General features: G+C 31.7%; 3 protein-coding genes across 8 annotated transcripts; 2 read left to right on the forward strand and 1 right to left on the reverse strand.

Annotated features, from left to right (window-relative positions):
• The first annotated feature begins 718 nt into the window (after positions 1 to 718).
• On the forward strand, positions 719 to 8,646 carry LOC141678462 (putative sugar phosphate/phosphate translocator At3g17430). 6 transcript variants are annotated; one of them, XM_074484798.1, is made up of 10 exons: positions 719 to 870; positions 2,823 to 3,034; positions 3,570 to 3,677; positions 4,088 to 4,119; positions 4,216 to 4,266; positions 5,104 to 5,165; positions 5,242 to 5,503; positions 5,903 to 6,168; positions 6,261 to 6,355; positions 8,126 to 8,646. In XM_074484798.1, the coding sequence occupies exons 2-10, from the start codon at positions 2,951 to 2,953 to the stop codon at positions 8,303 to 8,305; spliced, it is 1,140 nt and encodes a 379-aa protein (XP_074340899.1). In that variant the 5' UTR covers positions 719 to 870; positions 2,823 to 2,950; the 3' UTR covers positions 8,306 to 8,646. The 6 variants fall into 6 exon arrangements, with proteins under 6 accessions (XP_074340899.1, XP_074340916.1, XP_074340908.1 ...); XM_074484815.1 differs by having other exon boundaries at positions 739 to 886; XM_074484807.1 differs by lacking the exon at positions 719 to 870 and adding an exon at positions 1,338 to 2,268.
• Positions 8,647 to 9,431: 785 nt separating this feature from the next.
• On the reverse strand, positions 9,432 to 12,110 carry LOC141678496 (rRNA-processing protein fcf2-like). Its single transcript, XM_074484837.1, has 6 exons — positions 11,958 to 12,110; positions 11,597 to 11,830; positions 11,449 to 11,509; positions 10,392 to 10,463; positions 10,098 to 10,213; positions 9,432 to 9,783 (listed from the first exon to the last, which is right to left on the reverse strand). Exons 1-6 carry the CDS (start codon positions 12,092 to 12,094, stop codon positions 9,675 to 9,677), a joined length of 729 nt encoding a protein of 242 aa, XP_074340938.1. The 5' UTR covers positions 12,095 to 12,110; the 3' UTR covers positions 9,432 to 9,674.
• Positions 12,111 to 20,229: 8,119 nt separating this feature from the next.
• LOC141716901 (uncharacterized) lies at positions 20,230 to 23,598 on the forward strand. The gene is made up of 6 exons (XM_074519064.1): positions 20,230 to 20,947; positions 21,013 to 21,185; positions 21,291 to 21,662; positions 21,987 to 22,629; positions 23,035 to 23,116; positions 23,214 to 23,598. Exons 1-6 carry the CDS (start codon positions 20,230 to 20,232, stop codon positions 23,596 to 23,598), a joined length of 2,373 nt encoding a protein of 790 aa, XP_074375165.1.
• The last annotated feature ends 422 nt before the right edge of the window (positions 23,599 to 24,020 follow it).

Raw genomic sequence — 24,020 nt, forward strand, 5'->3', positions numbered from 1 at the left:
GATCAAGTCGTAAATGAATATGATTAGGATTAGGTATTAATTTTTTGGGCGGTTCAAAATCTGATGTGATAGCAGATTTATCTAACTTAACGTTTTTCGTCCAAAGTCAGTCCTATTTATGAGCTATAATTTTTTTGTTTGTTTAGTGATTTGAATGAAATGTTTAAGATGTTAAATGACCTGATTGATTATTTTTTAAATTCTATTACCCAGCTGAAATTTACTAGTTTGTTAAGTGACAAATATGTCATCTAGCCCTATAAAAAATTAGGCGATTTCAAAAAACCATCTAAATAAGTATGAATTCGTTAATAAATTATTCTAATAATTTTTCTTGGGAAGCCATCTACAAACTTGTGAATATGAATTTATTTAGTTTTATTACGGTGATCCGTATCGAAATTTATCGTAAATAATTTATGTTTATAAAAATATTATAATTACTTATGCTTTAAATTTGTTTATGAAAATATTATCGCCAATCTAAATATAAAAAAATTATATTGTGAGCTCATGTATATATAATATGTACGAAAATTTATAATTTTTGAATTATTTTGATTTCTCTACTGGGCACATAATAAAAAAATCAATATAAAAAACATGAAAATCTACATAAAATTATAGCCAAAAAGGAGGAAAAAAAAAGACAACGCAAGCCATTACAAGTCCACAAAAAATATGTAAAAACCGAAACAGAGAGATAAATAAACAACACAAGAGAGGGTCCATAATAATAAATATGAGGACGCGTCTTAATAAAATTTCTATATTTTATCGACGTTACTTTCATTTTATTTTTTTTATTTAACACTGTTAATCGGTGAAGTAAAGACAAAGCTGCTGCTTACTCTAGATTCTCGCTTCTTTGTAAGTCCACATATACGTACACACATATCTGTATCTATATTTTTTACAGTTTTGAATCTGTTGTGTTCTGGTTGAATTGATTAGATCATGTTGTGTTGATTGATTTAGTGTAGATCAGTAGCTTAGTTGTTGTTTGTGTAGTTTGATTGAACTTGATGATTTGATGTTTATGTGTTTTGATTGTGATGTGTGTTAATGTGTGGAGAGAGAGAGAGAGGGAGGGAGGGAGAGAGATGACAGAGTTGCTAATTTGCTATTTATGTGTTTTAACTGTGATACGTGTTAATGTGTGTGTGAGAGAGAGAGAGAGAGGTGTTTAACTGTGATACGTGTTAATGTGCGTGTGTGTGCGAGAGAGAGAGAGAGGGAGGGGGAGAGAGAGAGAGATGCTAATTTGCTATATATACTATGTGTTTTAATTGTGATATGTGTTAATGTGTGTGAGAGAGAGGGAGAGGGAGGGAGGGAGGGAGGGAGAGGGAGAGAGAGAGAGCGTGTTTGTGTGAGTAGGCATTGAAGTTGTTGATCTAGTTTTGTGGTAATACATGTCAATTTGAAAGCTCATTTTGCAGATTTGTATTGTTTAGTAATGTGTTGAGAGCGAGGTTGTGTTAGACTGTTGATTTTGCTTAATTTACTTGCGGTTTGTGTTTCGATTATGATTTTTATATGTTTGAATTGATATTGAGGTTGTTGACTTAATTTTTGAAAGTTACGAGTAATATATATCAATTGGAAATTGCATTTAGTAGAATTGGAATGTTTCGTACTATATTGAAAGTTTGCTTTTGTTGAGCTGTTGATTCTACTTGATCTGCCTGTTCTGCGTGACTTGTGGTTCACGTTTCAATTGTGATGTTATAAACATGTTTGCATTGTTGCTGAAGTTGTGGACTTAGTTTTTTTTTATGTTGCGTAGTGTTTGGTTGAATTGATATCGTTTTTGTACAGTATTAAACGGTTTGTTTTGATAGACTGCTAATAGCTATGACCGAAGTTGTGGAAATGGCTTAAGTTGTAATGTTTCGTCTAGAAGGGTGCTAATGTAAGAAAACCAAGATCTAGTTCCTTGTTTTGTCTTGTTGGTTGTCTTGTTGGTTGAGATGGAGTGATGTGAAAATGGAGGGGTAAGGAAATGACGACAGAGACGGTCAGATAGGAGTTGAGCAGATGAAATTTTTTAATGTGATGAAGTTGGAGAATTAAATGATTTAAGATGATGGATCAAATCTAATGTAATTTGTTTGTTGCAATTGAATGAGGGTAGGAACGAAGGTTGTGCTTAATAAATGTATGTATAGTAGTTCATTCCATCCCGTTTTTTCTAACAAGCCAGTTATTATGTAAGTGTAGCTGTAATTTTGATGGAGATGCTAAGGGTCCTATGACTCTATAAGGGTTAGTATAAGCATCATAAGCTTTAACAACGTGTTTTCATTTTAGTTGAAGGTAGTGTCATCTGCCCATCACAAAGTATACTTTAAAACAATCCCAGCCTTGCTATTCAATCTTAATATTTCTGCAAGTATATGAGCAACTAGATTATATTTAGGTTTTACATAATCATAGATATTATTAGGTGCAAGACATGATGATGCTAATTTGGATTAATGTTTAATTTGTTATGTCACCAAGAACATATCTGTCAATGTTTAGTAGTTACATTGGGAAGACAGAAGAGTGATGTGAGTTTAGTGGCATATTGTGATTTTTACTCGCTTTTTTTTTAAAAAAAAATCTTTCAGTATTTGTGAGCTGCTAGATTGTCGGCAAATCCGACATTTTACATTTGAAGTATATGCAATACATCTGTAATGTAGTATATGTCAATTTCTTCGTGTACTGTTTTTGACATTTGTGTGCAAATATATTTAGATTAACAACTGTATAAATCAGTTGAATACACTTTTTTGTCACATTGATATACAGCTTCACCATCACCATGGTTGCAGGTGGCTGCATGATTCCTGGTTACACGTACTAGGAACCATACTGTAACTGGCATTTGGTTGCAATGGGTTAAAAGTGTCCAGACCTTAATACAGAAGGGCAATATTGTGAAAGACATCATTAAGGAAAAATGATCAGCAAGTCACTTTTTTTGACTTATTTGTACCTACTAGTGTACATTTTGCTCTCATCTGGAGTTATATTGTACAACAAGGTAAGTCGCTTTAGTTTGAAATGTCAGTATGGACCACAAAATTATATTAAGTTGCTATTTCGCTTATCAGGCTTAAGCTAGAAAATCATTCTCTTCTGGATCTCTCTTTTGCTTGACTCGAGTGTACTTACATGCTTGTATCTTAAAGTATTATTATATCTGGAATAAACTAAGTGAAAAACTGAAGGCTTCATCAGCATCTTAATTTTTACCTTTTTTTAGATTTATATTCTGCATTTGCCCCACGTTTTTACTTGTATGTTTCCAAAGAACCTGGCATCAGTTAATAACTAAATCCAGTGATAAACCTAACGTCAGTGCGAATGGCCCATTGAACCACAGTTAAAGGTGTTCTTTCTTTTATGAACCATTTATGTGTGTGTGTACATTTGGATATAGACACATTACTGTTTTGCAGTTGTGTAGGCCTCTGCACAAATATCTTGTTGTTATGAACTTTATCTGTAACTTAAGCATACCTCCTTTGCATAAATGTTTAACATCCATTCATAATAATGGATTGATTTAATTGCAGTGGGTTCTCTCTCCAAAATACTTCAATTTTCCATTTCCTATTACACTTACAATGATACATATGGGATTTTCTGGAGCAGTGGCATTTTTTCTCATTCGTGTTTTGAAGGTATGTTTCTCTACTAAATCTTCTCAATATTACTTCACATAAAATTTTCTAATAGCCATTCACTACTTTAATGGATAGCTGTTGCAATCTATTTTTCAGATATGTTATTTATATTAATGTGATTCAAATTAACTAATTATCAGAGTTTCCTTCTGTTATTGTTTTATGCTTCTTTCTCCTGCTTTACTGCAACGTGAATCTTCCAAGCACACAATGGGTTGCGAAACATATTGAGCACGGCCTTTGGGGGCTGTACTACATATTGCATGTGTATCTTTGTATTATTATAAAAAGTGACTATCGAGATTTCTAATTATGTTTGCATTGTGTTTCCTGGGTATTCTAAAATAAAAGCTGGTTTGTAGGGAGCAGAGACTTTATTGTAACGTTTCCCCTAATTTGTTTTGCAGGTTGTAGCTCCTGTTAAAATGACATTTGAAATGTATGTAGTCAAATTTTGTTTGAAAAGATTAAAAACTTTGTATTGTTTCAGCATTTTTATTTTTAATTCTTATGTTCTTTTAATTGCTCTCGGCAGATATGCAACATGCGTGATACCAATAAGTGCCTTTTTTGCTTCAAGTCTTTGGTAAGCACTAAAACTATTCGTACATTCTGTAACTGTACTTAGTTTTGAGCACTGTTTTAGGTAACTCTACTTAGTTTTGCTTTAAATTTGATGCTGATGTTATGAGGAATCTTTTGGATGGTAATATTTAACGCACTGCTGTTTCTCATGGGATTGTTTATCCTTTTGGTTCTCATTCCTATTACTTTCCCTATGCTTTTGGGTACCAACTCTGCATGGTTATAGTTCATTAATATAGCTCTAGGTATTTGATTCTCTGTATCTGTTGAAACACACATGCCATCACGTGGATGCTACTTATTAGAGTTAGTTTCATGCGCAAGTTCACGATACCATTTGATGTATAAAGTTTCCCAGGGATCATTTTTCTTAAAATAATATTTGACGGAACTTAAAAACTCACGTCAAGTTGGGGTTCAATAGGCCAAAATAAAGAGCCCAGGTTTTTTTAATTTTTTTAAAGAAAAATTAATTCTCTTTAGGTAAAAAAAATTCCTCTGTAATAAATAAATATGCAAGTCCATGGTGATAGTTTTTTCTAGAAAAACTGAGAAGTGTTAAGTTTCGCTTTTTGAGTTGTTGACTTGTTTCTATTGTGTGTTTGTTGGAAACTTATCATGCATAGACCATAGTTTGCTTGAGTCCTTGTTAGATTTTTGTTTTTTTTGATGTAATATCATTAAGTATGTCTTCGAAGTTCCCTAATTGCTAATGAGGGCTTCTGGAAAGACAATTGGCATGTCATGCATTGTGTTTAAAATTCCATTTAATAATAACTCTACTTGCATTCTCTATATCTTCAGAAGTAACATCTATTAATTAATTCTATTGACACAGGTTTGGGAACACAGCCTACTTGCATATATCTGTGGCCTTTATTCAGATGCTTAAAGCCCTAAGTATGTTACTTAAAGTTAGTTCACTTTCTTTCTGATATACAGTGAAGACTTGCTTACCTCTAATTCTGCATTGCAGTGCCAGTGGCGACATTTCTCATGGCTGTTTTGTGCGGCACTGACAAATTAAGATGGGATGTCTTCTTAAATATGTTGCTGGTCAGTGTTGGGGTGGTTGTTTCCTCGTATGGGGAAATCCATTTTAATGTGATTGGTACAGCTTACCAAGTCACAGGCATATTTGCAGAAGCTTTGAGGCTAGTCTTAACGCAAGTCCTCCTGCAAAAGAAAGGCTTGACTCTCAACCCTATCACAAGCTTATATTACATAGCTCCATGCAGGTTTAACTTTATTGCTTTCCCAATATTTTCTTTGTTATTAACTTATTATGCGTGGACACTTGTCCACTTGTTCCTGAAAGTTTAGGATGACAAAAAAATTAATACACATAATTTTCTTCCCAAAAGTTTAGGATGATGAACTTAGAATTTAATACACGGAATTTTCTTTTCGAGACATTATTGCTTTACGTAGGTTTTGTTAGCTACTCTGTGACTGGGTATATTTTTCTGCATTGACTGTCTTCGTTTTTTCAGTTATAAAGCAAATATCGTTCAATCATTAGCTACCATCTTTTCTTAATTCCAATTAGTACATGCATATGGCATTATCGTCCCCTATTTCAGAATTTTGTTACAGATATTTCATGACACAAGTGTTGCTATATTTGTCATTCGCAGTTTTGCTTTCCTATTTGTACCTTGGTACTTCCTGGAGCAGCCTGGGATGGAAGTCTCACAGATTAAATTCAATTTCTGGATCTTTTTCTCCAATGCCATGTGTGCTCTAGCATTAAACTTCTCAATTTTCTTAGTAATTGCTAGAACTGGAGCTGTAACGATTCGAGTTGCCGGTGTTCTGAAAGATTGGATATTGATTGCTCTTTCGACTGTAATATTTCCAGAGTCCATTATTACTGGACTGAACATTACTGGCTATGCCATAGGTACGTAGTCATTTTTTTTTGTTAAAGCTAATAGTGCCCGGTCCCCCCCCCCCCCTGTTTTGACATAATTGGTTGATATAACATTTTTTCAGCACTCTGCGGTGTTGTCTTCTATAACTACATAAAAGTCAAGGATGTTCGTTTATCTCAACTTCCGGTTGAAAGTATTCCAGAAAGAATGACAAAGGTCAGTTTTTGCATTACCTCTTGTTTTTTCCGGACTAGCTAATTTATGACTTCTCTTGCTTCACTTTGTCGAGGCTTATTTTTTCCCTGAAACATTACAATGTTTTATAGAACATGCTCAGGTTATCACTTAACAATGATCAGGGATATTAAATAAGAACCTTTAACTGCAAAATAGTTCCAGTCTATTACAAAGGAACTTTAATTGCATATATGTGGATGTGTGTATGCTAAGAGTGTTAAGCCTTAGATCAATTCCTTGTGTTTGTTTTGTAAATGTATTTTCTTAAAATAAGCGTAATTCACTCTTCACATAGACTTGCTTCAAATGTTGCATGTGATTTTGAGATAAATCAGATGGTATTGAGACCATGACGCTTATAACAGTCTGAGTTAGACTAGAGAAGAAACCAGTTTAGGCCTCTTTCATGTTTTCTTATATGTTTTGCTCCAAAATCGTGGTAACATGATGACACACTTATCATTTTACTTCATCTATCCAAATTACATAGCATACTAGTTTTTTTTGGTCCTAATGATCAGAGCCGTGCCTAAGGGTGTGCGAGTGATGCCACGACACTGGGCCCTTTGATAAGAGGGGGCACATTTTTTTATATACATGTGTATATAGATGTATACTAAAGTAGAAAAAAGAATGTTTAGGATAAAAATATATTTTTTAATGTTGAAATTTGTAAATGAAAAATAATTGAAAAATATTGTACATTTAAATAATTTTAAATTATTATCTTGAATAAGTCACATTAATTCTAAAAAGACTAATATAAAAATTATTTAAAAACAAAAATTGCATTGTAAATCACGGTGAATGTTTTCGTTTGACGAGGTAAACTACTAGTTTTAATAAAAAAAATTATAGTTAACTATATAATTATACACACTTACTTTTTTTTACTAAATTATACACTTGCTTTTTATTGGTGACAATATATATATTATTATGTCATTTAAATAATAATTCAAATTTCAGGTATATTATTCATCTTAAATATATCCATTTTTAAAGTATATATTGTATCAAACAAATCAATTTAATATAAACTAAATTAAATAATGGGTCGAACAGATCTACATTACAAGTTTATGTATAAATTAGTTTTTATTTGACTATTTTTTTGTTTACCAATATTTTATATTATTTTTTTATAAAATAATACATCATAAGTCACATGTATAACTTATCTGTTTAAGAAAAATATTTAATTTCTAAAATATAGCATAACATATTAAAATTTACATATATAACTGTTTTATTGAGTTCATTTTGATTATGTAATAAAATTACTTTTGTACTTTAATTAATATATTTTGTTTATAAATTTTATTTTTTTTATTATTTCATGTAAAAAAATTAAAAAATTAGTAGGGCAGTTTTTTAGTTTTTGAATAGGGCACTTGAAATCTCAAGCACGGCTCTGCTAATGATGGGCAGAATGAATCATGACATGGCCTTCATGGACCTAGATTCGAGGATTTTAGCATATGACTAGACTACTATAGAAGCATGAATTCAAAGCTTATTTAATCTAGTAAGCTTATATAATGTCAGTCGCAAAGTGAAAACATATACACATTTAAATAAAAAGTTCAATATGCAAGCAAATGAAAAAGTATGTTAAGTAATCACTATCTAGCAAACCATATGAATCTATAGCCCAAAAGAATGGAGTTCCTAACATATAAAAGTATATACAGTTCTAGGAACCTGGCATGTTGTATCATAATCTTGAGTTTGGAATTCTGGTCACAGGAATGGAAGTTAGAGAAAAAATCATCTGATATATTCACACCTGATAGTGAAGATGATGGAAGTAATAGCAGAGTTGTCAGTTCTGCTTCCGATCAAAATGTAGACGAAGAGGCACCTCTAATTCCATCATCTAGGATCTCTCATATTGGACGTTCACAGCTAAGCAATCGGGATGTATAATTGTGTTAGTGCAAATATCGATTTACAGCTGAAAACCCTTTACTCGGCAAATATGAGGCAAAGACAAGCCACTGCTGGGAACTGTTGCATCTATCCTAAAGTCTAGTAAATATCCATTTTTTGTAGGGGATATGTAATTACTACGGAGAGCTGCAAAACTCAGTGTAGCATCTATTCATCCAGCAGCTGTTGTGCTCGGGTTCTTCATTTTATTAGCACTTTCATGTATTTATGTGATTTGCTTTGGATGGATGTGATGATAACATTTACTGTTAAAAGAGGGAGCATGATGATATAGTGTCTGTAATCAATTGATTTTCATTTAATTTATTCAATCATAATAGTAGTTATATTTGTTAAAAAATCTAGCAATGTTTATCCTAGTGGTATTTTGTTCCTCCCAAACAGTATAGGTAGCTAGAGTTGTCTTAGAGGAACTGCGGTTACCAGTCGTTCTTATTAATTTATTAGAGATATTGAATACCAAATATAAAAATCAGGATGTCTTTTCAAATTGTAAATTAAGGTTTTTTATAACTTGGCATATGAATATAAAAAATATAAATTCTTTAATTTTTACTTGCCAAAATTTTGCGTTTAATCGTTAATGATTTTGAGATGTACTGACTAATTTAATTCAAATAGCATTGTATGATCCCATTTTAATGTATGTGTGTTGGTATTTATCAACCTTAGAATTTCAAGTTTTTAGCTGTTTCACGCTTGGCAACAGAGTATCCTTCTAACATGGAATAGCAAGAATTGGTCTGCTCAAGTGTTTTACAACTTTAAAGCACTGCAAAAGACCCGCAATTTTGAGCAACATTCAGATATCGAAACAGGCATCATCACAACAGCCATATGGTTATAAGGCTCCAGTTAGACAATTTTATTTATACTTCATACTTCACAGTATCTCGAAAGGAATCTGCGAATTGTCTATTTCCATTCGACATGGTATTGATGGTATATTGGTGAACCACACATTTCGGGACTGTAAACGAATGACCCATTATACTATCATTGGTGCACCAAGTTACGAAATAAACATCATTATCTGAATGGTGAAGGCATGATACTGTACCTGAACTTAAAGTTCACCTGCAACTTTGGCTAACAATAATCATTTAGGCAAGAGAGTCATTCCTTTTTTTGCAGCCATCATCCATATCGTAAAAACTTTTAATCATACATTTAAAGCCAGTCTATTTGTGAAGGGCGCATCATTAGTAGTATCCACGACCATACAACAGTGAGGGGCTTGGGATTTGCCTATGCTTTGACACAACTAACTCTAGTTTGGTTCATCCTCACAGCTGGGAAAAAACAAAATTAAGCAAGATGGTGATGCAGGGCCTACATCCTCCCATCAGTGCCTTCTTTGCTTTGCACGTTTCCAGGACTCTTTGCCCTTTATCTTCCATTTATCAACCCCACCTGGTTGGTTTTTCTCTTCTATTTCTCGGACCTTCCGTTTTCTGCATGAAAAAGTTATATAAGACAGACAGCAGAATTGAGCCAAAAAAAAGGTTGAAAGAAACATAATCTTCTCCATTCATGATTCTTTCAAAGAGCAGGTTGTTTGAGGGGTCACGGAGAGTCATTTTAGAATCATACAATAACAAAAGAATCTTTGCGGTTCATCTTAGTTCATTAAATGAGTATGGCATCTAACTAAATATTAATACTCGTCAAAATCGAAATAAAATGGAACTACACATGCACTCTAGGACAAACCGGAATGAGGTACTTAACAATTATACAAGCCATTTAGCTCTTTAGCCAAAGTTACCTGTAACTCCCTAGAGAATGGTCACCAAGTATCTCATCTGCAAGGGATGCCTTTCTCTCCTTTTTAGTAAGTCTACCTGTGTAAAATTCTGTTGCCGACTCTATAACAGTGCCAACCTGATGAATTTATATGTTTTCAAACGTACACCATTAATAAGCAGCAAAATAATAAGCTAATAAAAATGGATTATATATGTTCAAAACATACATATGAAAGCCAACACATGGTCCTCGATTATCACCATAATTATCATTTTATTTTTGCAATGGGGGGGGGATCTGAATAGTGACTTGCCTGGAAGTATTTGGGAACTGATTTCGAATCACCCTTTTTGTAATGCCTCTTTGGATCCATGACAGTCCTCAACTGTAACCACCAAAAAGATCACAAATGCCAGTATTACATGATTATTACTCTTTGAAGAAATGAACTTTTCAAGAAAATATTTTCAGACTAATGTCAAGGTTACATCGAGGTGTATAACATTTATTAACTTAGGAGATTGATTCCTTTATTATGGTCCAACATTACTTTTAAACAACTTAAATTCAAAATTCCATCCTAGACATGTGGGTGTGGGTTAAATGAAGCTGTACAACGCTCTGACTCTACCAACAAGAAAATGCACACTTCGCATCTTAAACCTGGACTTACAGAATACCTAGAAGTCTATATAATGTGAAAGAGAAGGTATCTTATCAATAGACTTATGGGATGCTTAATACTATACAGAATTTTATTTTAGAATTTTCCCACTTCATTAGTTGGTATTTACTATTGGATAGCTTCAAGTCACAACCTATACACGTATGAAAAACATGACAAACACAATAAAGCCCCATAACAATATAACTTTAGTAGCTCAAAGTTGCAAAACAAATGATCCATTTACATAAAAAGGGATGTTAATAGGTAGGAATTAGGATGGAATGAAAGCGTGTACATTTTTGTGGGAACTCATTAATTTCATTCATCCCTCCATTCTATTTATACAAATCAAAGCTCAATTCTACCAATTTAAAGATAAATTCCTAATTCCTACTTACCACATCATTATAATTTAAAGTGTCAATCTTTTACTCTTTCATCTTACAGACTTTCTTTCCGTCTAGATTTGTTCACAATTATTTATTATAAATATTTACCTCACCCCGCTCATTCCAATCAAATGTAACATAAAATTAACACAAAAAACACAACACACCTAAAAATATGATAGTCACTCAAATAGCTAACAACAATTTAAAAAACCGACAAACAGAAATTTTTCCATCCATATTCCGAGCAAAACAATACAACAATAAACTCTACTAAAAACACCGAAAAATTCCTACACTAAAAAAAAACTCACCTTGAGCAACTGAAGATCTTTCTTCAACTCGGGCGTCATCGTAGGCGCAGGAATATCAAACCTACACACCAACACCAAAAAATCACCTGACATTACCACACACACCCTAAAACCACAAAACCCAAAAAACCGAAAAACAAAACCATACCAATTCTTCCCAGAAGTATCTTTAATTTGTTTCTTCAACAACTTATTAAACTTCTTAGGATCATTAGTTGGCACAAAAAGCCCATCAACTAGCTCACTATTAGGCTTATAAACACCACTTTTTTCAACCAAAGATTGGGTTTTTTGACCCGAGCCGGATTTATTTCCAGGTAAAAATGAATTGGGTAGCTTTGGTTCCCATGCTAATCCAATCTTTGGCTTGTTTTCAACCATTCTGAACACAATTTCACAGCACAATTAAATTAAAAAAAATAATAATTCACATTTATAAAAATCATAATAAAAAAAAGAGATTGTGTGCATATATGTATGTATAGATTTGTAAAGAAGAAGAAGCTTACGTGGATTCAGCGTTGAATGTATTGAATTGAGTGTTGATGAATTGTAAGGAGAAAAGAGGATTAGGGTTTTGTAGAGATCCGAAAACCGGGTAATGACCAGGGGTGCACATGGGTCGGGTCGGCTGGGTTAGAGCCATTTTAGCAACCCGGCCCAATTAAATCGGTTTGAAAATTTACAACCCGACCCATTAAAAATAAAAATGCAACCCAACCCTACTCTTTACTCATCTGTTTGGTTTGATTTGGGTTGGGTTGAACGGTTTGTTAAAAGTTATTCAAAATATATAGTTGATAAAAAATATATTTATGATATGAGACTACTTGTAAAGACATACGAATCCACAAACAAAATCATGTTATGTGTCATTCGAGAACATTTTTTAGATATCTTTCGATATACATAACATTACTCCATGATAAAATCTTAGGTTTATTTGTAGTAAAATATGTTTTATACACAAAAAAATACAAATGATCTCTAATGGTGTATGAAAAATAAATTATATAATTGACTATAATTGATATGCAACAAATTTAGTTTAAAATTGAACAACATATTAATACAAGAAGCATAGAATAGAGATATACATAGTATATATTTATACGAATAAATTAAAAATTCGGATTGGGTTGGGTTGGTTAAAAATAAGTTAAAACCCATACCCAACCCATTAAAGTCGGGTTGACATATTTTTAACCCAACCTAATATCGTATTATAACGGTTCGGTTTGATCGGTCGAAAATAGGGTTAGGTTGGGTCGGTTTGATCAGTTTTGTCAACCCGTGTGCACCCCTGGTAATGACTTGTAAGGTTTTATAACAGTTTTATCGTGTCTAATGTGGATGGGCCTGTAATTGGAGCCCAATGATTAATTGGAAGCCCAATGATATAGTGGAAGCCCAATGATAATTATTTTTGAGACTAAAAATTGGGTTGGGTTGATCCTCCTAATATTTCTAAATTAAAAATTGAGTTCGAATTTAATATCAATCAATCAATAAACCATATCCTGGGAAGCGGTGTCTGGGGAGTAAGAAAAGGAAGAAGAGGAATGAATGAAAAAGCAATTTCTGAGCCCATGATTGGATTTACATTAGACTTATCCACCAAGAAAATAACAAACATTCCAAACTTAAAATTCCACTTGACTCGCCGAGTTGACACGCCACCGTTTAGACGAGCTGATGCCACCATGAAATTATCCTTAATATGTAATTTCTGAAACTGTCATTGCCCGCATGAAATCATTATCATAAATCGCCGCCTTTAAGTGGAATCTCAAATCAAGAATTTGAGCCTTAAATCCGAAAAACAGATTAATGAAATAACACGATTAAGTTTTAGAATCATCAAATTGGAATTTAATATCCGGTTCATATATTAGTTCGAATTTAGGATCATACACTGTTTGTTATTGGAGCCAATGAAAAGTTACAAGCCCAAATCGAAATTTAGAATTTATTCGTTCCATTCCACAACAGTCTGTTTTCAATTTAATGCTTATATTAAAAAGATATTTAATGCATCTTACATTCATACTTGTAATTCGATTTTTACTCGCTTCTCATTATTTTTAATATTTTTATTCAGATTAGTAAGAAAAATAAAGAAATAATTTATGTAATTATGTGGTCAGTACACTTGATATATTTATTAATGTTGGTAGCAGTTAAACCTAGTCACGTAAAAATGACAAAAGCTAATGTATTAATTTCATTTTTTATCATATGAATGTGCATTGAGAGAGAGGTGAATACTTAAAATTAGACAACTGCCCGACAACTTGCTGATAAGATGATTAGGAGAATTTACCAAAATATCAACTTTTTTGTTTTTTTCGTGATTTTATTATTTTCTGATTTTTTTTGTAAAAATACGGAATCAATCATAATCAGTCAAAAATTAACCAGACATGCAACTAGTTGAATAAAGTTTTTTTGGTTAATTAGAGGTTGCATGTAATTGCAGCAACCCGTAAAAGTTGCATCCAGTTGATCCGGTTGCCAAAAAACGGTATTTTTGCAAAAATAATTGAAAAATAGTGTTTTTGTAAATTAAAAAGTATTTTAATAATATCAAATATTAAACACACATCAATCTTAACCAAGTTCGACCACTAATTTTTTAAAGTCTACGTTTCGACCCTTTATAATTTAATAAAATAATAGTAATATATTATTAATTATTAAAATAATATGATTACAAGATTAAATAATATATTTCTATTTATCCCCGAAACTAGTTGGCTGAGAATCTCGTTTTCAGAGTTAAATGCTCTCCAAGATCTATACCAACCTAATGTACATCATTTTCTAACCTAACTAATTTACTGAAACCTATTTATCCAAGGTCTAATAATATATACTGTACAGTAAAAACTCTATAAATTAATAATGTCGGGACCGGAGAAATTTATTAATTTATTGATAAATTAATAATTATTAATTTAAAGAGTTTTTAACTTATTATAATGTACATACATCTTAGAATCAACGAATCTTGAGATTCAACGTAATTACTAATTTTGGGAAATTAATAATGACTTTTGAAGTTGTACGTAAACAAGATTAATGAATGTGTTCAATGTATTCTCAAACAAGTTTGGCATATATAAATTACATGAACGTGTTAGAATATTCAAAACATACAGTACAATACAAAAATACAACACCTGAGTTATTGGATGTAATAAGAAAAGTTAGAGATGAGTTTCAAATAGACTTGAACTTTACAATAAAACAGACAACTATTGAATCATATTTCAATAAGGTGTAATATATTTTTTCAGTTCCTATGAATTATTAATTTATGATTTTCTTGGGACTCAAAACTATAAAGGAATTTCCCGAAAAATTATTATCTTATTATTTTATCAAGTTTATCAATTTTTTACATTACCCCAAGTCGAGACCGGACAAATTTATTATTTTAGAGAGTTTATTAATTTAACGAGTATTAATTTAAAGAATTTATACTATATATTGTATATAGATGTACTAGAGTCGTTAAAATTAAGTCCTCTGAAATCTTCTTATAAATGGAATTTGACTTGATCTACAACAACTTGGGGGCAAAGGATTTCATCTTACCTCTACCTTTATATTGTTAACTTGCTTACGGATCTATGCTATAATCCTCAAAACGAAATATTAAAAGTTTGATAGTCAGTCGGTACTTACTAAAATTACTTATTTAACCTTTATTCAAATTCTAATGGGCCTGTCTATTAGTTAATTTCAATTATAAATGATATTGAAGTCAATTTCTCCCGTTTAAATTATATTTCATATCCAACTCTATGTCATTATTAATTGATATTAAAGTCAACTTTTTCTACCAATTTTAAATTTTAATTCTTATCTAGTTTTATATTATTCTTCTTGATATTTCGGACTAAAATCAATTTAAACAAACTAAATATAATTAGTTGAATTTAGTTTGATATAATGTGCCTCAGATTAAGACAAAATAATAAATACTACTCATACGACTAAAAAATTATATCATTAAACTAGGATGAAAAATAATATATATTAGTCATCCAAGTTAAAAAAATAATATTATACAATTGATTCAAACTAATACAAAATTATACTCCCTCTGTCCCATTGAATTCTATACGTTACTTTTCAGCACGCTTTTCAATGCTTATTTAAAACATAATTCCACAATATTTTTTAATTTTTTTTTTCTGAATAAAAGTTTCATGTTTAAACTTTTATTCAAAAAAAAAATTTGAAAAAAATATTACGGAACTATATTTTATGGAGGCCTCGAAATGCGTTCAATTAGTAAACGTATAGAAATTAACGGGACAGAGAGAGTAATCAAAATATAATTCAACCAATTAAAATAAAATCATATATAATAATTATCCGTGCTAAAACAAAATTAACTTATTGATGCAGACATAAAAAGTTAAAATTAAACAAAAAATAATTAGTTGAATTTGGTCGTAGAAATGAGCCTCGAGATAAAATAAAATAATGTAAACACTTATACGGGATAAATCAAACTAATATTAAATTAAGCATAATTCGCACTCGTTGGTACTTGCTGAAATTATTTAATCACCCTTTATTAATTATCCTAATTCTAATTTGTGAGTTGGTCGATCGGTCAATTCAAATTCAAATTAATATTTGAGTCAACTTTCTTTACCAATTTAAATTATATTCACATCCAACTCTATATCATTATTAATTGATATTAAAGTCAACTTTTTTTACCAATTTTAAATTCTAATTCATATTTAATTTTATATTAGTTTAATTTAAATTTCAGGCTAAAATTATTTTAAGCAAACTAAATACAATTAGTTGAATTTAGTTGATACAATGTGACTCGGGTTAAGAGAAAATAATAAATACTACTGATCCAGCTTAAAAATTATACCATTGAACTAAGATAAATAAAATAATCTATACTATTATATTAAAGATAAAATAATGAAAGTAATTATTAGTATGACAAATATTATGTCATCACACCAAAATAAAATTATACATATTATCAATTCGGTTTAAAACATAATAATATTCATTGCGGGCTAAAATGAATTAAACAAAAAACTAAATATAATTAGCTAGATTTGGTTGACATAACGGGTCTGAAACTAAAACAAAGATTTGCTAACTCGGGGTAATACAATATAAAAATTACTACTGATCTAACTAAAAAGTATTTTATCAAATCGGGTTACAACATAATGCGTTGGTCGATATAATAACATCAGATAAAATAAAATATGTTATCTATTTGGCTTAAAACAAAATAATATTTAACAGATCTAAAATAAAATTAAAAACAAACTAAATGTAATTAAATGGTTGATATAACTGGTCTAAGGCTAAAACAAAATAATGTATTTTATTGATTTACGCTAATACTAAAATTAAATTCAAAATAAAGGTAATTCTTATATTATTAATTTGTGTTAAAAATAAAATTAAAGTTCACCTAATTTGTTGTTAGGTATAATGATTGTGGGATACTGGGATCCGACCCTAAGACATTAAAAATTTAATTACAGATCTGTTTGTAAAATGTTTGGGTTTATATAACTACGGGGTTTTTTCAATTTCTATAATATCTAAAACTATTTTAATAAAATGAAAATAGAGATGATTCATTAGTTAGTATAATTGCGTCAGACTAAAATAAATCAATACATGCTATTTATTCGGGCTAAAAAAATAAAATAATTAATTCATTATAAATAAAAATTAAAATAAGAAATCTGTACCAGCTAAAATAAAACAATATGTAGTTTTGTTCGGCTTAACATAATTTTTTTATAATTGATACATAAACTTTTTATCATTGATCGGGGTTTAAACAAATTAAACCAAAATAAATTTGAATATAATTAGTTAGATTTGTTCGGTATACCAAAATAAAGATAATTCGTTTACTATTGATGTGAGCTAAAATTAATCTTTTAATTAAAACATAGTTATCTTTTATAAATACACCTATGAATTTAATCAAAATTAAATCTTTCAATCTGTGATATTTATTTAAAAACTAAAATTTCACTAAATTATACACACATATTTAAAATAATTATCAAATCATATTATCAAAAATTTCTAATAAATAAATTTCAGAAATTAAAATTTTCGCTTCAAATTAAATTCAAATATATAATATTAAAAATAATTTTTGCATTGCACGAGTTTTAGGCCAATATATATAGCTATCTGCATTACTAACATGTCTCGTAAAACGCTATAAAGAGAAAAGCGCAAAAAAGTTTATCAATTGTATCGTACGAGCTTGACGATATAGTCAAATCAACATTACAATGTGATCATAAGATATATTCAAAAAATCCGAAATCCGATCCGATCAGAATAAAAGTCTGAAAAATCCGATTCAGAAAAAAACTCGACCGACCCGTGAGCCTTAAATGGGCCTTTTTTTTCTCGAAAATCCGGCCCGGCCCAAAACCCGAAAAGCCCGGATTAAAAAAACCCGGATAAAAGCCCGGATCGAAAAAAGCCCGGATAAAAGCCCGGTTCGGCCCGGATAAAAACCCGGGCTTTTTGAAAAGCCCGATTAAAGAACCGAATTTTTTATATAAAATTTGAAAATATACAATACTTTTTATTATTTTTAAAATATTATATTATAATATTAGAAGCAATTAAGTTATATATGATTATTTATATATTATATTAAAATAATTATTTATTTCGGTGTCTAAACTACTTTATATGATATATCAAGATATAATTTTCTCCGCTATTTAAACTACTCATAATTCGAGTTATAAAATATTTTTTTAATATATAAATAAAAAGCCCAGATAAAGTCCGAGTCGGCCAGATCCGGCCCGGCCTGCGGGCCTAAAACGGGCCTTTTAATTCTTAGGAAGCCCGACCCGGCCCGATTTTTAAAAAAGCCCGGCCCAATCCCTTTTAAAAAAAACCGGATTTTTTAAAGTCCGGATAAAACCCGGCCCGATGGTCTATTTGTGCATCTCTGGTTATCATCAATATAACATATGTTCATTTAGTAAAGTACGAAATTTAACCAATGTCCATATCACTCAATTTTTTATATTAGGTTTGAATACGAAATTTAATAAAAATATATATTAGTGATGAAAAAAAGAAAAAAAAAGAAAGTTGATAAAGTGGTGAAATCCATTAATATTTAATGTATTACATGAGTATAGTGGATGATATTAGTGAATGTAACTGATTTTTATATTATAATTCTTTTTTTTTTTACTTTTGAAAAGAAATGTAAATTTACTACTTTTGAAAAAAATTGTTATATAAAAAATGAGAGAATATATCAAAAAAGAAGTGTAAAAAAATGGATAGTACGGAGTAAATATTATATAGTAAGCTTATATCTCGAGAAGTACTGTCTTGTGTAACGGAGGGGACAGTTTAAATAATAATTTTAAATAGTATATGATTGTAATCAGTGTTTTAAAAATTTCTGATCAATTCTCGATTAATTCTTAAATAAATGTGGTCGATTTGATTTTTAGAATGCGAGTAAAAGTTGACTTATCTTTAAATTGTATATTGTTATAGATAAGATTATTATATTAAATTTTTAATTTTGCTTATTTTAATTCTGATTTACTAATAAATTTCTAATCAGTAGCTTAATCGATTAATATAATGATATTTTACACCGGAAATATAATTCAAATTAAGTCTATGGTATAACCGTATAAGTTTTTTTTGCAAGGGTCTATGTTATTAGTTGTGGTTACTAGTTACCATGTTATAGTTGTTTTTGTCATTTGATTTAAAATTATAAAGTCAACCTCTCTCAAAAGGGGACATAGAGTAAGCTTTGATCGGCTTTTTATTTGGTCAATTTTATTTTTAAACTGACTATCACATTTGACAGTCAATTTTAGCCTCGAACTTTAAACGTTCGAATAAGTGACTGTTACATCCAGTAGTAAAAACAAGATTGTTCACAGTAACAATGAGACTCCAGCTAGTGCTCATTGTGGTCTCCACTGACAGTACCGTTATCTTTTGTTTGTTATTTTTAATGAGCTGTACTCAATCCCCATATTGATTCACTACTGCTATTTATTCAACCTGTACCCATCTTTTCCATTATCAGTTTTTACATTATCAATAATAAACAATGTTCTCTCCTCTTCAATGTTCTTTCTTCTCTTACTTTATCTTACATTTATAAAATTGTCATGGTATCAGAGTTAGGTTCCAAAACCATGTGCTTGTCTCTATTGATAATCTAGTTCTATTGTTAATCATACCCATACCCCAACCCTTATCTACCTAGCTGATATGGCAAGCTCATACGCAGCTGCTGTTACCGGAAATTTGTCGGCGACAAACTTAACATTTACAGGCTCAACATCATCAGGAGCTGTAGCTGTAACTATTGATGCAAATCACCCATACTATATTCAAAACTCTGATAATCCATGTATTCCTTTGGTAACTCAACTGCTTACAGGACAAAACTACCATCAGTGGAGTAGATCTGTATCCATTGCTTTATCTAAAAAAATGAAACTAGGTATGATAGATGGTTCTCTTGTTAAACCCAGTAGTGATTCTCCTCATTATGCTTTGTAGATTAGATGCAATGATATGGTTATATCTTGGTTGTTAAACTCTATATCCACTGAAATAAGAAACATTGTTACTTATTTTTCTACTGCCAAACAGATCTGGGAAGACTTAGCCATTAGGTTTTCTCAAATAAATCTCCCTAGAATCTTTCAACTTAGGAAATAACTTGCCTCTATGAATCAGGGAAATATGTCTATCATCTCATATTTTACCAAATACAGAACTCTTATGGCTGAAATTGATATTCTATCACCCATTCCCAAATGTGTTTGTGTCAATAGTAACTGTGCTTGTGGAAATACTTTGAAATTGGAAAAATATGAAGACATGGTCAAGTTGAGTCAATTCTTGATGGGTCTTGGTGACCAGTATACTGCTGTGAGAGGTCAACTTTTGATGATGAGGCCAACACCCACTTTGAACAATGTTTTTTCACTTCTTCTTCAAGAAGAATCTCAAAGGGAATTTTCATCTAGCCTGCCCCCTGTTACTGAGAATATGGCTATGAATGTGAGGTTCAACAAGTCCAAGATGCCCAATGTTCCTACAACTGTACCAAAAAGAAACACTGTTGATCCTAACCTTGTGTGTGAGTTCTGTCAAAATACAAGGCATCTTAAGGACAAATGCTTTTATCTTCATGGGTATCCTGAGTGGCAGAAGCTTTATGGAAAGCCAAAACCAAAGCTGAAGAAATTCACAAACTCTGGCTTCAGATCTGCAGCTCAAGTATCTGTTAAAGCAATTACTGGTGACAATATGAAAGATCAGTTGATGACTGCTGAGAGTAGCAAGGATAACTTTAATCTATCTGAGGCACAATGTCAGCAAATTGTGAGAATGCTGCAGGAAAAGATGACACCTGCAAACAATTGGACAGCTGCATCTTCAAATTCTCAATTATATGGTACATTTCAATACTCTAGCTCAACTATTATTGCTCTAATACAACACATGTTATTAATAAATCAGACCCAAATTTATGGATACTTGGTTCTGGTGCCAATAATCACATCGCTTTCCAGTTACAACTTATGCACAATGTCAAACCTCTAAACTCTGTCTCGCACTTACCTAATGGAGAAACTGAATACATTACTCACATTGGTAGTATTAAGTTCTCTTCCAATTTAACTCTGGATGAGGTTCTTTTTGTACCAACATTTTATTGTAATCTGGCTTCCATCTCCAAGCTAACTAATCACTCTCCATCTGTGATTTCCTTCTCCAATTCTAAATATTTTATACAGGAACTTATCTCGATGAATGAGAGAGAGATTGGTGATTGTCATGAGAGACTTTACAAGCTAAATTCAACCTTTCTCAAGCCTCATGTCAATAATTTAGTTCAAACAAGATCTGTATCAAACTCTAAGTATTCTATGTCTGGTGCAATTTCTTGTAATAAGTCTGATACTTGTCTTTGGCATCTTAGGATGTGTCATCCTTCTATAGCTATTTTGCAACAACTGCAGTTTATTGACATTAAACCTGATTTTTCTCAGCCTTGTGATATATGTCATTTCTCTAAGCAAAAAATGATAACTTTCACAGATAGCACCTCTTATAGTATTCATATTTTTGATCTTGTTCACATAGACGTACGGGGACCTTATAAACAGGTGACTCACAACAAATGTTCTTATTTTTTGACCATTGTGGATGACCATTCCAGAGCTACTTGGATTTTTCTGTTTGCTCATAAAACTCAAGTACCTAACTTAATCAAACACTTTGTTTCCTATGTTCAAAATCATTTTAAAACCACTGTGAAAACTATAAGAAGAGACAATGGTACATAATTCACCAACCATGATGTTTCTACATTTCTGTCTTCCTCTGGTATTATTCATCAAATCAGTGTCCCTTACTCTCCCCAACAAAATGGGAGAGCATAAAGAAAACACAAACACCTATTAAACATTGCCAGATCCCTAAAATTTCAGTCACATATGCCTAACAATTTTTGGGGTAATTTTATTCTCACAACTGCTCATATTGTCAACCTTCTACCAGTCAAACACCTTAACTATAAATGTCCTTCTGAACTTTTGTTCAAAACCCTTCCTAAATATCAACACCTTAAAGTGTTTGGCTGTTTGTGCTATGCCACTGTTACTGATCCCAACTCAGACAAATTCAGTCATAGGTGTATTAAAGGTGTCTTTATAGGATACCCCTTTGGCAAAAAGGGATATAAAGTCCTTGATCTAGTCACTAGAAAGTGTATTGTGTCCAGAGATGTTCACTTTGTTGAGTCTGAGTTTCCTTTCAAAACTAGAACACCCTCTCCTTTTGATAAAACCTTTCTCTTTCCTATCCACAATGACTTACCTCCTAATTTTGAAACTCCTGAACACACTGAACATGAGTCATCCTTTCCTACCACTGATCATGACAACATTGATACCACTACAAGTCCTCATTCCATTCCTCATAATGACCCTGAAATTGCTCTCTCTAATACTGAGATTCATGTTAGGCCAACCAGAACTAAACAACTTCCCAGTAAGTTTAAAGACTTTGTTGGTTTGCCTACTAGCTTGCCTCAGTACAATACTCATCTCTTTCACTTTACATCTGATCAAGGTATGTGTTCTACAAACTCATGTCCTTATCCTCTTCAAGATTATTTATCTTATGATAAATTCACTCCTAAATATCAAGCTTTTGTTCAAGCTACCTCTCAAGTCTCTGTACCATACACATTTGTTCAAGCTGTTAGTAATCCTCATTGGTGTAAAGAAATGAAGGATTAAATTGATGTTTTAGAAAAGAACAAAACATGGACAATTGTTCCTCAAAAACCTGATCAATATATTGTGGATTGTAAGTGGATCTTCAAAGTTAAATACAATCCTGATGGATCAGTGGAAATGTACAAGGCCAGATTGGTGGCCAAAGGATTCACTTAGACAGTTGGGCTTGATTACTTTGAGACCTTTGCTCCAGTGGATTAAATGGTTACAGTCAGACTTTTCTTGGCAATGGCAGCTCACAAGCAATGGTCACTCACTCAGCTGGATGTTGCAAATGCATTTCTCAATGGTGATCTCAAAGAGACTGTTTATATGAAGTTTGCCACATGGTTTTAGAGCCTTGTCTTCCCAAAATCAGCCACACCAATCCACTCCTATGGTATATTTACTGAAGAAGTCTATCTATGGCCTCAGACAAGCCCCTAGAGATTGGTATAATAAATTGTCTTCTGCTCTTCTAGCATTTGGCTTCCATATGTCTCACAGTGATAATAGTCTGTTCACTTTGAACAAAGACGCAAGTTTTGTAGCTGTTCTTGTCTATGTAGATGATATGCTTATTACAGGCTCTTCAACTTCATTGATCACTGATGTCAAAAGGTTTCTGCACTCTCAATTCCAAATCAAAGATCTTGGTCCTCTAAAATACTTTCTTGGAATTGAAGTTTCTAGGTCAAGTCATGGTTTCTATTTGAATCAAAGAAAGTATACTCTGGATTTACTAAGAGATACAGGCTTGTCTGCAGCAAAACCATCATTAGTACATATTGAGCAAAACCCATCAACTACTAAAGAATGAATCTCCTCTTCTATCTCCAGCCAGTGTTACAACCTACAGAAAACTGGTAGGAAGACTGATCTACCTGACCATAACGAGGCCTAATCTGTCCTATTCAGTACATGTCCTATCTCAGTTTATTTCTTCTCCTAGAACTGATCACCTGCAAGCTGTATACAAAGTTTTGAGATACTTAAAGCAATCTCCAGGACAATGAATTGTAATTTCAGCATCTGATCATCTTCAACTCACTGCATATAGTGATTTTGACTGGGGAGGTTGTCCTTCCACTCGACATTCTCTCACTGGTTTCTGTATAATGCTAGGATCATCTCTGATTTTTTGGAGGTGCAAGAAATAACACACCATCTCTATATCATCTGCAGAAGCAGAGTACATAGCTATGACTGACACATGCTGTGAAGTCACCTGGTTACTAGCTG

This window comes from Apium graveolens, chromosome 1, assembly GCF_009905375.1.
Source record: "Apium graveolens cultivar Ventura chromosome 1, ASM990537v1, whole genome shotgun sequence".
Classification (NCBI taxonomy): Eukaryota; Viridiplantae; Streptophyta; class Magnoliopsida; order Apiales; family Apiaceae; genus Apium; species Apium graveolens.